Source organism: Leishmania martiniquensis, chromosome 33 (genome assembly GCF_017916325.1).
Source record: "Leishmania martiniquensis isolate LSCM1 chromosome 33, whole genome shotgun sequence".
Taxonomy (NCBI): Eukaryota; Euglenozoa; class Kinetoplastea; order Trypanosomatida; family Trypanosomatidae; genus Leishmania; species Leishmania martiniquensis.
In genome coordinates, this window is record NC_090168.1 from 258,891 (window position 1) to 273,127 (window position 14,237).

At 52.0% G+C, this 14,237-nt stretch overlaps 5 protein-coding genes across 5 annotated transcripts; 3 read left to right on the plus strand and 2 right to left on the minus strand.

The window, feature by feature from the left end:
* Positions 1–605: 605 nt before the first annotated feature.
* Positions 606–3,233, minus strand: LSCM1_02547 (uncharacterized protein; the record flags this gene model as incomplete). The annotated part of the gene is made up of 1 exon (XM_067320130.1): positions 606–3,233. One exon carries the CDS (start codon positions 3,231–3,233, stop codon positions 606–608), a length of 2,628 nt encoding a protein of 875 aa, XP_067175505.1.
* A 482-nt stretch (positions 3,234–3,715) lies between these two features.
* On the minus strand, positions 3,716–4,288 carry LSCM1_02548 (uncharacterized protein; the record flags this gene model as incomplete). The annotated part of the gene is made up of 1 exon (XM_067320131.1): positions 3,716–4,288. The coding sequence occupies one exon, from the start codon at positions 4,286–4,288 to the stop codon at positions 3,716–3,718; it is 573 nt and encodes a 190-aa protein (XP_067175506.1).
* Positions 4,289–7,129: 2,841 nt separating this feature from the next.
* Positions 7,130–8,416, plus strand: LSCM1_02549 (uncharacterized protein; the record flags this gene model as incomplete). The annotated part of the gene is made up of 1 exon (XM_067320132.1): positions 7,130–8,416. One exon carries the CDS (start codon positions 7,130–7,132, stop codon positions 8,414–8,416), a length of 1,287 nt encoding a protein of 428 aa, XP_067175507.1.
* A 405-nt stretch (positions 8,417–8,821) lies between these two features.
* On the plus strand, positions 8,822–9,202 carry LSCM1_02550 (uncharacterized protein; the record flags this gene model as incomplete). The annotated part of the gene is made up of 1 exon (XM_067320133.1): positions 8,822–9,202. One exon carries the CDS (start codon positions 8,822–8,824, stop codon positions 9,200–9,202), a length of 381 nt encoding a protein of 126 aa, XP_067175508.1.
* Positions 9,203–9,832: 630 nt separating this feature from the next.
* On the plus strand, positions 9,833–11,086 carry LSCM1_02551 (uncharacterized protein; the record flags this gene model as incomplete). Its single annotated transcript, XM_067320134.1, has 1 exon — positions 9,833–11,086. One exon carries the CDS (start codon positions 9,833–9,835, stop codon positions 11,084–11,086), a length of 1,254 nt encoding a protein of 417 aa, XP_067175509.1.
* Positions 11,087–14,237: the final 3,151 nt, after the last annotated feature.

The window sequence follows — 14,237 nt, forward strand, 5'->3', positions numbered from 1 at the left end:
GTCGGGGGGGGATAGGAACCACAGCTACAAAGCCGTATTTTCTTCCCAAAGCGTTAGATCGCTTTCTCCGTGCTGTTACCGCTTCCTCTCCGATAAGCTCCGAATGTACATGCGTGTGTCTCCCCTCATCGGAATGAAAACCGAAGGTAAGTCAGGACGTGTCTTCGGGGGGGAGGGGGGGGTAAAGAGAAAAGGCCATAAACATCGTCTACTCTCCCCCCCACACACACACCCAAATGCAAAGGCGAGTGTAGAGGCGCGGCTATACATGTGTGCTCTAACAAGAAAAGAAAGGAAGTAAAAAATGAAAGAAGGCGAAGAGCTTCGGAGATGGTCATGAGTACGAAAGAGGACACCTGAAGAAACAAAAATGGTAAAGGGGAAACCGGATGCGGAAAGGGCGGCGACTAGCAGTGCAACGCCTAATGGATCCCTGAGGTTGTATGTGTCTCGCAAGACATGAGACCAACGAGTCCTTCTCAGCGCTGGATGAAGAAAGCAGAGAACATTGGTGTACATACCGAAAGCGTAGTGCCTAGACGCCACATTCGCAGCCGCCTCATCTCACCGCTTGTGTGAGCTCTCATCACCGGCGCGCAGCTCCGTCATATACTTGTCATAAGGTCCTGCAAGGACGGAGCAAGGTCCGGAAACTGCACCGACAGCTCTTCCATGACATTCGCCACCGCCCGGCGGCCTTCATCCAGCCGTGCCGCCTCCGTTGCGGACTCCTCGGGGTAGCACGAGAGCCGGTACGTGCCTGCCTCGCCATCTCTCAGTCGTTGGAGATTGTTCTGCCGCAGTCGCTTTTCACCCTCGGCCCGATTGCGCTCTTTCTGAGCCGCCGCAATTTGACCCCGCAGATCCTCTATCTGGGTGTCTAGGTTTTGTATGTCGTGCTGGGTGCGATCCACGTCTGCGGCGATGCGATCCATCTCTGCCATGCTCTCCTTGATCAATTTTTCCTTCTTGCGCGACTCCTGCCGCTTCGCATTTAGCTCCTTGAAAAGGCGCGCGTTCTCCTTCTCCACAGCGAGCCGAGTAACGATGCCCTTGCTCTTCTGAGACGCTATCTGGATTGCTTTGCCTTTCGTCCGAATGACGTCACGATGGTCGATCATCTTCTGCATCTCCTCAATGAGAAACTTCTGCTCGCGCTGCAACTGCGACATTCGCTGCTCCATAAACATGATCTCCTTCTTCATTTTTTCCATCTCGGCGCACCCTATGGAGGGGTCCAGTGCCATCTCTGTTTCCCGTGCAACTTGCAGCTTTCGTTCCCAGAACATGATGTCCCGCTCGCAAGCGATGATCTGTTCCATGATGTCCGACTTGACCTGGCGTGTATCTTCCACTTTCTTCTCAAGCTGAATGGCTTCACGTTTTCTTTCCTCAAGTCGCCGAACGAGATCGTTTTCAAGGAAGAACACGTCGTCAGAGGCGTTCCGCTGAGCACCATCGTTTCGACTGAGCAGCGTGTTTACTCGCTTCATTTCTAGATGCATTGCGTTTGATTTGTTCTGCAGCCTTGCCACCTGCTGCTTTCCTTCGTTGATGTTAGCGAGAAGGCGGTCCCTTTTCTGCGTCAAAATGGTGGCCTTTGCCTGGGCATCAAGGATGGCTTCGTTGATTTCATTCATAGTGTTCTTGTAGTTGACCAACTCCGTCTGAAGTCGGATCCACTCCTGCTGCAGTGCCTCGTTCTCGCTAGATTTGGAGGTGATGGCTTTGGAAAGGCTGTTTATCGTCGCCTCCAGTGGTCCTACATGATCGCCTTGCAAGTCGCTGTGCGCTGCCAGAATCTGCTCATACTGGTGATTGAGTTGGTCAAGCTGATTTTGTTTGCGGTCAATCTCGTCGTTGCGACGGCGGATGTCGACTTGCATCTTTTCGATCATCGAGCTGCGCGACTGTAGCTCCTTCTCTAGGTCTGCGAGGGTGGTCGCAAGCGTTTCATTGTACGCTTTCGACTGCAGCGTATCCACCCGGATTCGCGCCAACTCGTTCTCCATTTGAGTCACCTGCTGCTCCTTTGCGCGGATCGAGTCCCTGATCTTCCGAATGTCCAGCAGCGCCCCTTGGCTCTCTTGCTTCAGCGTGGACTCTTTGCTCAGCTGCACCAACACTTCGTTCTCCATTTCAACAATAGCCTTAGCGTGCTTTGCGATCTGCTTTTCCACCTCCGAAAGCTCAGTCACTTTGCCTTTCATTTTCTGCTCAACAGCCTTGCGCTCTTGCACTGCGCTTGCAATACTCGCTTCCAAGAGCGCATAGGCTTTCGTTGCCTCGTCCTTCTTCGCTAGGAGCCCATCCATTTGGCGCTCCAAGATGATGATCTCGTTATCGATGCGGGACATGAACGCCGTGAGCTTGGCATTCTCTGTCTGTGCCGTGCGAATGTCACGACGGTAGCCAGTAATCTCGTTCTCCAGAACAAGCAGTTCATTCTTCTGCTGCTGTAGCGCCTCTTCGGTCTTCCTTACCGCATCCTGCCGCCGCTGCATGCCGATGAGAGAGCTTCGCCATTGTTGAACAAGCTGCTTCTTCTCCATCACAATAGCCTCCATCTCCAACGTGGCGTCGGCCAATGTCTCCCGTGCTCGTTTGGTTTCCTCCCGCTGGCTAGCGATCTGCTCATCTAGCGTCGAACTCTCGTTCTCCAGCGTCCTGATCCGTTCCTGCATGGAAAGAATGAGTGAGTCTTGTCGCAGCTTTGCCTTCTCCAAGTTGGTGATATCATCCTCAGTCTTGTGAGCGGCGCGGCGTTCGAGCTCCACCTCATCCTTCAGCTCTTGATTGAATCGCTCCACCTTCATCAACGTCTCCGTCAGCTTCGCCAGCTCGTTTTGGTAGCGAGTGTATTGTTTCTGCATGTCATCAACCTTTTTCTGCGCACTCTCTGCCGCAGCAGACAGCTCGTCACGCGCACGCAGCTTGCCTTCGTGCTGCTCTTGGATGGCCATATGCTTTTCATGATACCCTTCCAGGCTTTTTTGCAGTCTTGCAAGGTGCTGCTGGGCATTGTAAAGATCTACGCCACACCCCTCGCGCTCCTTTTCCACACCTGTCAGCTCATTGTTCGTCTCGTGGATCTGTTGCGATAGGTCATGCAAGTGTTTCCGCAGCTGCTCCTCAATACGGCGCTGTACCGGTGCGAGAACCTCTGACTCAGGGTCCATCTCAGAAACGTCGCTGTCGCTTTCGTAAGCGACGCTCTCATTTGGAGACGGCATCTTTTCCGTCGATTTCCCCTTATGTCGCTATTGGAATCCTATGAAAAGCGCAAAGAGTCTGAAAGCTGGCATGAAGCTTAAAGAAGAGAATGAATACGTATGTTAGCCTAAAGATACAAGAAGCAGATTTGATAAAAGGCAGAAGAGCCGAAAGAGAGAAAAGTGGTATAAGAGTGACTAAAGACTCATATTTTCACTTTGAGACATAGTGCACAGAGTTTGGCACTCGCTCAAATGCCTCATTACAGAGCCGGTAACAAAAAAAAAGAACGGAAACACTCACTACCACCCACACCTACGAGTCCCCAAAAGGGGTAAACAAACATCGTTTGTGCGTAGATAGAAGCACAGTACGTTTCGGCCTGCCTTACAGCTCGATTACCATGCGACAAAAACGGCCACCGCCTTTTCCTTTTTCGACACATTCAGGTGCTTGAGCAACCTCACTGAGAACGAAGAGTGCAGTCATGCAAAAAAAACGGTTACTTGGTCGCCACACCAGTCTTCACGGCAAGGCGCGCCTCTTCCTTCACAGCCCACTGCGGCATTTGATTGATTTCGTTATAATTAGGGACCGGCGCCTGATCAATGCCGTTCTGATGAGGACGGTACTTTTCCGGCAGCTCCGGTATAACGCGGTAGCTATAGTCTTTCGTCTTGAATTGCTTGTAATAAAGCCATTCTTCCTTTGTATCATAGTGTTCAGGGGGATTGCCGTTTTGAAAGGCCAAAACTGCGCAACGAATAGCGCGACGTGTGAAAAGTGGTACGCCGCGCGTACGAAGCTCGCGCTTGCCACATGTCATCAAATCATTCCAATCTTTGAACGTCGCTTTAAAATCACTCGTCGGGGCTAAGCGGTGAACATCAGCCTTTTCCAAAAATACCTCATGGTTTGGCACGTACGATGTCGGTGGCCGAATCACTACGGGTAATAACTCGGAACGCATCGCTGCTTCGATGGGTGCGAGTTTGCGCGGGTCAGGCATGTACGTGTACTTGTAAGCTTTGTGTGGACCAGTCGTCTGATCCAGAACTCTAGCTGTGTAACGCATTCTGACGCAACCTACGAAATGCAACCAAAAAAAAACGCGGCACCGTAGCAGCCAAACCTGATATGAACGAAGGAAGCACGGAACGGGCAGGAGCAGGAGTACTGAATAGAATCATTTTCTTTTTTTAGCCTAAGCTATGGGTCATCACCACTTCGTCACCGAGCGCGCGTGGCCTTAGAAGTCAGCATCAGGAAGGACGCTGAAAATCATTCCTCTTCATCCCATGACACTGTATTGAACAAGCAAAAGCCTTTAGCTCCTCCGCTCTCCGGCTACGACGTGGCTGGGAGAGAGATAAAACTCAATCACCTTGGATAGCGGGGCAGCACAAGCCTACTCTTAAACGCAACGCAGCAGCCTGAAGTGGCAGAAAGAAAAAGGTATTTCAAAACCTCATTATAGGTGATCTTCGCGCACCGGAAAGTGCTGACAACCATTCTCTGGAGCACAAGCGACAGAATGATTTTGACTTTATGGCAGTTTTCTAGACAAAGGAGATACGTACGCGCCCGAAAGATGATTATACCCCCAATGAAATCCATTTTGCCACTTGACAGCGGCTTGCATCTCTTTCCTCCTTCAGGTACACCTCATCCACTTGAGGCGAATCAATCACTTAGTAGCAAAGTTGTCGCCATTTACGACCGAATGCATCTCTTTCCTCTCCTCCATATCGGCTACACAGCACACCAGCGCAACGCCGCTTCCCCTCTCCATCCCCGCGCCGCCCTCTCGCAGGCCCGATCCCCTCGCGCAAGGCAGCCGCGTACACACACACACACACTACAGCAGCCCGCAAGGGCTCTGTCATCCGAGCATCATCGCTGGCACAAGCTACACACACACAACGCCTCGCAGCTCGCCCCGCAGCTGGCACACACCATGCCGGCCGCCACACACAGCGGCCGCCCGCGGGGGCGGCTCAGGCCCCTCACACAAGTCGGCACTGCGGCTAGGAGGGCAGCACCCACGGAGTCGCGCGGCCGCGCTGCCAATCGCATCCATGGCACTAACGCGTCTGCCGTCACTCCGCCCACGTCGCTCCGGCGCCACGCCGCACCGCACCTGACCTCAGACATCCGCGCCGGTACACCGCTCTGAGCTCCCGCTACGCCGCGGGCGCCACAACCCATGTTGCCATGAGAAGCGCTTCGTCATGGGCAGCGGACGGGATAGGGGAAGGTGGGCGCTGCGTTGGCATCCCCGGAAAGAGAGGTTGCAATGAGTTCTCAAAGGTTGTAGTTGTTCTACCTATCGTCAACTGCTCCATTGTTATGTCGAGAAAATGAAAAGAAGCGGAAGAACCAGAACGTGGGGGTTATGAAAAGGAAGCAGGTGCTGCCAGTCGAATATTAACCGTTGGTGTTTATTATGTTGTTGAGATTGTTATTGTGCCTTCCAGCTGCTGTCTGCCGAGTCGCTTTACTGCAAGTTCTGTTTCCGAGGCACGGTTGATGACGCCACTGGAAGTCACGCCCTGAAGTCAGTGAGACAGGTCCCTTCCCAAAGGTAAAAGAAGCCCAGTCACAGAGTATGAAGTAAAGGTGCATGAATACAACGAATTCGAGCGGAGCTGCATTTTTTCGTTGTTGAACGAAGGCACATCATGGGTGCAGTCTCGGGGGCACATTGAGTAAAAAGAACGAAACGTTGGATCTCTGTTCCGAATCACTGAATTGAAGAGCCTTCCCCTACAAGAAATGAAGCGCCAGTGTGGTTTAGTTCGGGAAAAGGTTGTGTCGTGATGTGAAGGGCAGCAGAGCAAATTCTGGACGCAACTCTACCGATCAAAGTGAGTACCTTCCGTTGTTATATGCAAATGTGGGCTAATGAGTAGATTTCGCTTTTCGATGTGCTCGAAAAAAGAGACGGGCTGTTGCTGAGGCACAGCACTGTGTAGGTTGAATCCGGGCTCCAGGTGTAGTGCTTCTGTGTCAATGTCCTGTGAGCAGCATGACTTGCAGAATTAGGCGCTGCAATCCTTGCCAGCGAAGCAAATACAACATGCATTTTCTCCTTTATTGGCAGCGTATGGTTAGCGCTGCATTTCACCTCAGGAGCGAGTGAAGTACAAACTATAACGGTTTTACCGTTTTTGCTCATATTCGCACTTGCCTAGATGCTTTAATGGTGCATAGGGATTGATTGTTTGACAGAATCGCCCTGCTGGTAGGGCAGCCTCTGTATGAGCATGCAGGCATGTTTCTTCCTGTGCTCCGCCCTTCATTTGCTATTGCCGCACTGAATGGGCATGCAGCAGCTGTATTCACAGAACGTGAAGCTATACCGCTCCTTTGTCGCTTTCGCTCTCCGCCATCCCCCCCCCGCGCAAAACCTCTTCAGGTGAATGGCGAAGCTGTGAGTGACGCATGAGGGAAAGGATTCGATCGATGGGCTCAGTTACTGTGTGAGAGCTCAAAGGTTAAAAGGAGCACCCCCTTGCCTACAGTCGCTTGTCGTAAAGAGAAGCGACTTTTCAGGCAAGCATTTTCTGAAAGATTGGGTCACTTGATATAATTTAAATGCGTGCCGGCCTACAACAGCAGAAAGCATGCGTTCGGCGTGATGTGGCATGAATGCTCGCATTGAAGTCTTCACCATTCTTCTCACGCGCATATCTGTGAAATACACAAGCACGCTAGCAAGATTGCGCCGTGGTACATGCAGAGGCATCTGCAGCGTCGCTTACACCCCTGCCGCACTGCTTTGAGTATTTTTCTCATCATCCTCTATTCTTGCTACTGCTACCCGCCATTATCACTGGCGCCGTTCCGCAGAGAAACACAGACTTCGTTGTTTGATACACAGGCATGAAAACGACGAAAGAAACTGTCAACGCAGATGTTCCCGAGCACAACCAGTGGCCGTCTCACATCTTCATCACACTTGCTAGCAGCAACATGGGAAAATGCTCTACTACATTTCCGTTGCGCGTTGCTTGAGTGCGGCTCTCCGTTAGACATTGAACATTCGCAGAGGCTCGGGCTCCTTTTCTCTAATAGTACTGGGAGCAGCAATGAACTGAAACGGTGGGCATCAATTTTCGATGCCGAGGATGTTCCAGCCACGGCACTTATTCTCAAGGCACTCGTAAGTCATGGTCAGTGGCAGACCGCAGTTAAGCTCCTTGACCTTAACAGAGACAGCGGAGTGGCTGGCGAACTGAGTGAAGTTTTGGGCCAATGCCTTGTGTCCAGAGGGCTATGGCAGCAAACATTGCAGCTTGCAGAGTTTCTCCCCCGGTGCCGTGCCGAGGAAACATCGAGGGACAGCAGTCTTACGCCACGTCACACTTCAGTGGCGACTGCGGAGGAGCTAAACGATTCCTACCAAATGGCAGTGAATTCTGCTTTTCTTCCAGAAGAGGAGAAGCTGACATACTGCGGATTCATTTCTGCAGTTGCTCGCGCATATCCCTCAAAACGTGATTGGAAAAAAGCGGTGAAAATGGTACACGACCTAGAGCAGCTTCTGGACCGGGATACTAAAAAGAAGCTTTACGAGTACAGAATCGCTCGACTTGTACACGACGGGAAAGCGTACAGAGATGTAATTGAAAAAGGTCGCTGCGAAGTAGGATTCCGAACATCACCTTCGCTACTCCGCTCTCTGCTTCGCTGTGCTATAGCAACAAACGACATCTGTCTCACCTTCAGTTCTCTTGAACTGCTTTGTGCGTTCGGCTCGACGGCTATATCTGTAAAGCAGTTCGAATCGGCTTGCCATCTGCTTTTGTCATCTCATGAAACATGGACAAGAAAGGACCTCTTTCGATTCGAAACTCTTCTCTGCGAGAAAGCGTCTTTAGTGAAGGACAGAAAATTGCAGAAGCTCATCGCTGCCTTTTGCGCCGACTATGATTTGAAAATACCCATTTTTCTCTCCTCCATTGCGATGCCAGTATCGCCCTCTAATGCAGCGCTGCCGCCCTCATTCGCAAACAGCGTCACCAATCTAGATCGACTCGCGAGCACACTGGTATCTCAAAGCCGATGGGAGGAGGCGTTGCAGGTGGCCACATTGATTAGAAAAACTGCGGCACAAAGCGATAATGAGCGCATCATCGTCGATATGCTGCGTGGGGGTTGCTCATCCTGGGTCAAAACGTTGCAGTTTTTCACGTTGTAGAAAATCTCTACGCAACATCGTTTAAGGTGCTCTTGTGAAAAAAAGAGCAACTTCTCGCTTTAGAGAGCGCAAGAGCATAAAAAGGCTTCTTATATAAACAAACACCTATGCTAAATGGTAAATCAACAAATGAGCTATATCAATGATATGCTATTCTACTCGTGCGAGTGCGTGCTTCTTGTGATCACTCACACCTCGTTCTCAATCAGATGCAGAATAGTTCGGCGAGCTGTTTCCTCGTATTCCCAGCATGGGGTCTTTTCACTCTTCTACTGCTGGTGCGCTTCTTCTTCTTAAGACGTACAATCCACGAAGCGAACACATCGCTATCACCCTCGTCCACAGGAATTGTATAGTTAATCTTCAGAGGGATCAACTGAAGTTCACCAGTTTCTCGCTTTGACAATGCCGCACATTTTGATTGTCAACATGTCCTTCAACTGTCCCGAAGTTCAGATTCTCGGGCCGGTGCAGGAGGGCACTATTGAGCGACTCAACAAGGTGCTTCCTTCATCGACAACGTCGACTCGCAGCATCCGGGGCAGTCTGCCCAAGTTCGAGTACCTGTCGAATCCTGATCACTGGAGAATAAAGTTGGATGGCCAGTTTTGCGACACTGAGGGGGCGTCGCGGCTGATGGTTCTTTTGCTGGATGCACTCGAGGAGGAGGGTGGCTGGACACTGACTTCTTCCCAGTCCGTCAGCTCCCGTGATGCCGGGCCGCTGCAGCAGGACTTTGTGGAAAACTACAAGTTTTTCTTCTCCAAGTACGAAGATGATGAGTGAATACCTATGTAGTTCAAGTGCTGGAAGGATTGTTCGAAATCACTTTCACCTCCGCGTCTGAAATGGGAAAAGAAAAGGTCCTGCACGCTTTGATATTGTGTCTTCATTTGTTTGGAGATTGCAGAGTCGGCCGAAGCAGTCGCTTTCTTACTGATTCGATTGTTTTCTGCATAGCGCGCAAATATCTCTGACTATGTATTCTAGCCTTTTAAAGGATAAAAGGACAATACAGAGAAAAGAAACACGTCGATCAGTGCTGCTGGACTGCACAAGATGGAGAGCTTACATAGCATTTGCTATGCCTAGTTTGGGTGTGGGTAGCAGATATATGTATATGTATATATTTTTTCTGAGATATTTTGAATGCCAAAACAGAATTTCAAAAAGTGTAACATCATTTTTCTACATGCTATTGCTGGGACTTCCCTTCTGCCTCGCGAAAGCATACCTGCATCAACAAGGCGCTTGTCACTGCAGCGATTCGGCAGCCGGGCAGATGATGTGTTTTGCTGTTATTTGTGCTCTATCTGTCGTGCATCTCGTATCTCTCTTCGTTTATCCGCGTGTTTTGCCTTCCAAGTCATCTGCTCGAATATCACGTAGAGCTATTTGTTCTCCTTTTCTATGGCAATGTCAGAAGAAGCAGCGGGCTTGATGAAGCAACCCGTTGAGGGAGCAACTGGGACAACAAGCACTCTTGGTGTGGATGACAGTACCATGAGCGACATCATTGACAAGTTGCGAATGTTACACTACGAAACCAGTTTTTGCCGGAGCTTCAAGCCGCCGTTTAGTCCTCTGAACCCCTATTACTTTTCAGGCCCTTCCTCATTGGACAACCCAAATACCCAGTTTTACTATTTTACGTCCTTATGTGTGTGGCTCATGAAGCTCTGTGGGCATGAGATTGCAGCACCCGGACAGTTCGATGATCCCAACGCGTCGTCCACGACGATCCTGGCAGAGCTGCGCTCGATGAATATCGCCATTGCGAACATCGCACCCACTCGTCTCAAGCAGGGGAGTGGTGAGGCGGTTCTGGCTGTGCTCTCCACCCTTGTCAATGCGGCGCTTTCTAGCAGTGGCTACGATTTCGAGCCGATTGATTATGGGCAGGTGAACAGGTACGATGAGCTGGCTGCCGTCGCGGATGCCGAGGACGAGCAGGGCGAAGACGAGATCGAAGATAATGTCGTGATTGATAGCGACGATGACGATGAGGTCTACGTGCGCGCTGTCAGTGGAAGTCGAAATGCCAAAAGCGATACAGACCGTCCCCCAACTCCCAAAGTAGATGAAGAGGAGTGGAAGATGGAGGTGGAGCGTGTGGCCCCTCTGCTTCAGGTTCGCCAATCATCGCTGGACGACTGGCGATCGCGTATCGAGAGCGCTACTGTTTTGCTGAAAGCTGTCGAGAACATGTACCCCGATGTGAAGCAGATGCTCGAGCGTCTTGCAGGGGACATGGACAAATCGCGTGATAGGATACAGAAGCGGGAGCAAACACTAGCGCAGCAGTTTTCGGATCAGGTGGAGGAATATCGGGTGAAGCTGCGTGAACTGAATTCCTCGCGTGACGCAGCTAGCGTGGCTCAGCAAACCGTTCAGCAGATGACGGTGGAGCTGAGCCACATCAGTGAGGCTCTAGAACAGACAAAGCGTGATATTGCAGACAGGCAGGCCAAGATATCTGACACAACTCCACTCATTCAGGTGAAGGAGGCGGTGGTCAAGGTGCATGCGGAGATAAAACTCATGTCGTTACGCATTGGAATCCTCCAAAACGGTGTCTTGCAGCATGTTATGAAGCAAACCAAGGCTCGGAGCGAGGGGCTAGCAGTCGAGGATGCAGAGATGTTTAGCGGCGAGGCCATGTTTTCTTAAAGATCTTTCTCAGCAGCTTATGAGCTACTCTGGGGTACAGTCGCCGATCCCCCCTCTTTTGCACCCTGTTTTACCCTGTAGCTGTTTCTCTCAGGCAGAGGAGACGAGCATGAGCTCTACCTTCAACCTCTCCCACTCGCGGCTACATGCATGAGGGATTCCTGCGAGGCTTTCCTTGTACTTCCCCTCAAACACATCATTTTGTTTGGTGCGCTGTTCTTTTTTCTTTGCGCTTGAGTCATGTGCGGTGGGGCATGGTAGCGGCGCTCTTATGTACTTTTTCAATGGTGGTATCGTGCGTTACGCGGCTCCAGTTACATAGAGTGGTGCTACTCAAGACTGTGCAGAACCTTGTTCCGGAACTCATGATTGATGCAACTCCCCCCCCCAAATGAGAGCGTTGCAGCCTACAATGTCGAAAGCAAGCGATGCTGCAAGGTGCAACTGAACTCAGCCACTGGTGAGGAAAGGACTTGTGCGCACGGACGGTATCACTAGTCAGCCTACCTCTCCTAGGGAACATGGCCCTTTTCATTACCGTTCTTGAGGGTGAAAACACGTAGAGAGAAGGCACTCAGTGATGTGGATAAAGTTGAGTCCTCCAACCGAAGGTAAGCTGCTCTCAGAATGACCTGTTGCTTCTCTTTCTTCAAAATGGATGTTGTCTTTCAGAATCTCTCACATATGCCTCAGTGGTCACTTTGCCGTGCGTACCACACTCCCGCCTTTCTCATACAGCAGTGCTTATTTTCCTCTTACGTAAAGATGAGTCTCGATTTAGGCGACAACAAGGCACAAGCAGAATAGGCTCGAGCCATGCCCTGCGACATGTAAAGGGATTGGGGGCGAGAGTCGGACGAAACGAGACACGAATTATGTGCTTTTACCCGATGGAGGCCGGATGACACCGGGGCGAAGGCCGGGCACAACATGGTGTGAGCAGGGGCGGTATGGGTACAAATAGATAAGGCGGAAGAGCTTTGTCTCGTCACCTCCACCCCGCCCCACTATACGCGTTGCGTACATACCGTAAAGGCCCGGTGAAACGGTAAAGCGGTGTCGCCCTCCAAAGCACACAATCGTCCTCCTCTCCTCCCTCCTCCGGCCTCTCGGCACAGACGAAAAAGGTGCATGTGCACAGAACGCAGCAGAAGCGCGCCAGACCCCGCTTTTCCTTTCCGTGTCTCTGCGCCGCTTGGGGTTATTCTTTGTGACCTCCCTCTGCCTCCATCTCTTTTAAGGAGTGCGCCAGGGGCAGACGCGACGCCACATATGTGTGCGCATCGAGTATTATTATCTTCCCCCGGCGACTGCGATAAAACTGCAAAGGCGCCTTTCTTTCTCTCTTCCGCTGCCCCCTCCCCCCTCCGTGTCAAGGTGTATTTGTGCCTCGCCATTTGTGTTCTGCTGGCGGTTAGGCCTCATTATGCTCTTGCCTTTCTATCGCGTTTCCGTCGGCGTGTCGGTGAACGTTCTTCACGGCTCCCATTTGCTGGGAAGCAAGCGCGCTTGCAGGTACCTTCGCCTGGCGAGCTCTTGGCGGGCGGCACTGTCTACGAATGGGCTGCAGAAGCAGGACCCCCACCACGACCTGCCGAACCACTCGAGACGGTTCGGGAGTGTGTCCGAGGCTCGTCTTGCGAGCAGCCGAAGTGCCTGCCTGTGTTTTTTCTCACCACAAGATGCTGGGGTTCTGCTCCACCCGAGTCTCGGCGATGTGCCTTTTGTCACTGCTGGCGAGGACGAGGTGTGGCCCTGGCCAGCAGCGTGCGCAAAGGATGACTGCGACACGCGAGCGACGTGAAGAGGCGGCGGGGCTGAGTGTCTAAAATGCGTACAAGTACGGAAAAGAAGCCTATGCGACCCGTCGAAGCGCCGTCAACGTACATGATGTCTGCGCCGCCTCTTCGCGCGCTCTCTACCTGATTGCGCGTCGATGTCTCACATCTGTGAGCCTTTTCTCGTTTCGTGGTTGGCGTTCACTTACCCGACGGCACGGCGCAGGAAGGGCCGTATCCATCCCATCGCCGGTGTATGTATGATCTTTTTAGTTGGTCTAGCCTGCTGCATGGCAGTACCTGTTAGGTGTCAGACATCCACTGCGACTCGCATAGGTTAGTAAATGGAGGAGGCGTGCGCGTTCCGAAGGCAACGGAAAGTGCTGGGCATAGGAGCTGGAGGTTGAAGTGAAGCGCTTGCTTGCAGGGGCGAGACGCAGCTCAATGAGCCACAGCTATTCCTACGCGCACTTAAGGAAAACAGCTCGCATGGGTTGCCTGCAGTCGGGATAAGGAGTCGCAAGCGAGCTTTCAACCAAGCAATCCTTATGGAAGCGCTCGTGTGGACTGAGGGAACAGCCGATTGTGTCAGGGAGAAGCTGATTTGCGCTCCACCTTCAAGGACTGTACTTGCCTCCGCTGGCGGAGATGCGACGCCCTGATCAATAGGCGCCATCAAAAAAACTGCATCCCTCTGCACTATCGGTAAATTGCCCAGCGGCAATGCACACAGCGGGTGGTAGCAGGATCGCAGTCGAAGGCTTTTGGCGGGGAGTGCTTTTGTGCATGGAAGAGGTGTTTCACTTCTAAGCAGTGCTGCGCTTAATGGATACCTACTGGCGGCGCTCTATGATGCACGTGCCGGAGCTCGCCCGCATGGTATGCGACGACTTTCTCGATCGCACGCATCGTTCGATCCTCCCTGGCGTGATGTGGATGGAGCCCTCTACAGCTTAGCTTTCCTTGGCGGATTCGGTCGGACAAACTGGTGCAATGTGAGGAGCTTTCCGTTTCGGGCTATCCTCGACAGCTCTTAAACTCAGTTCGTTGCCGCGCAGAGGCCCTTGCCGGATGATGGGTCGCTAGATTACATCACAGTCACGGACTTCTCATGCGTGCGTCACATCATCCTTTGCGCCTCCTTCCACAACGAAGACGAACGCGCCGCTAGACGGAAGTCCTTCTGCGACTGTCTCTTGTAAGACTTCCTGCCCTTCATGAAGAGTTGCATTCACCGTTCTCAAGGCGCTCACACTCCCCTCTCCCTGGTTGCGCATGTACCTGCTAACCCCACGGCACATCTTCCATGCGACATGCCCACTGCTGGTGCGGCACATGGAGGGTGGGGCAAGCCATCGAGACACGCTCCCCCC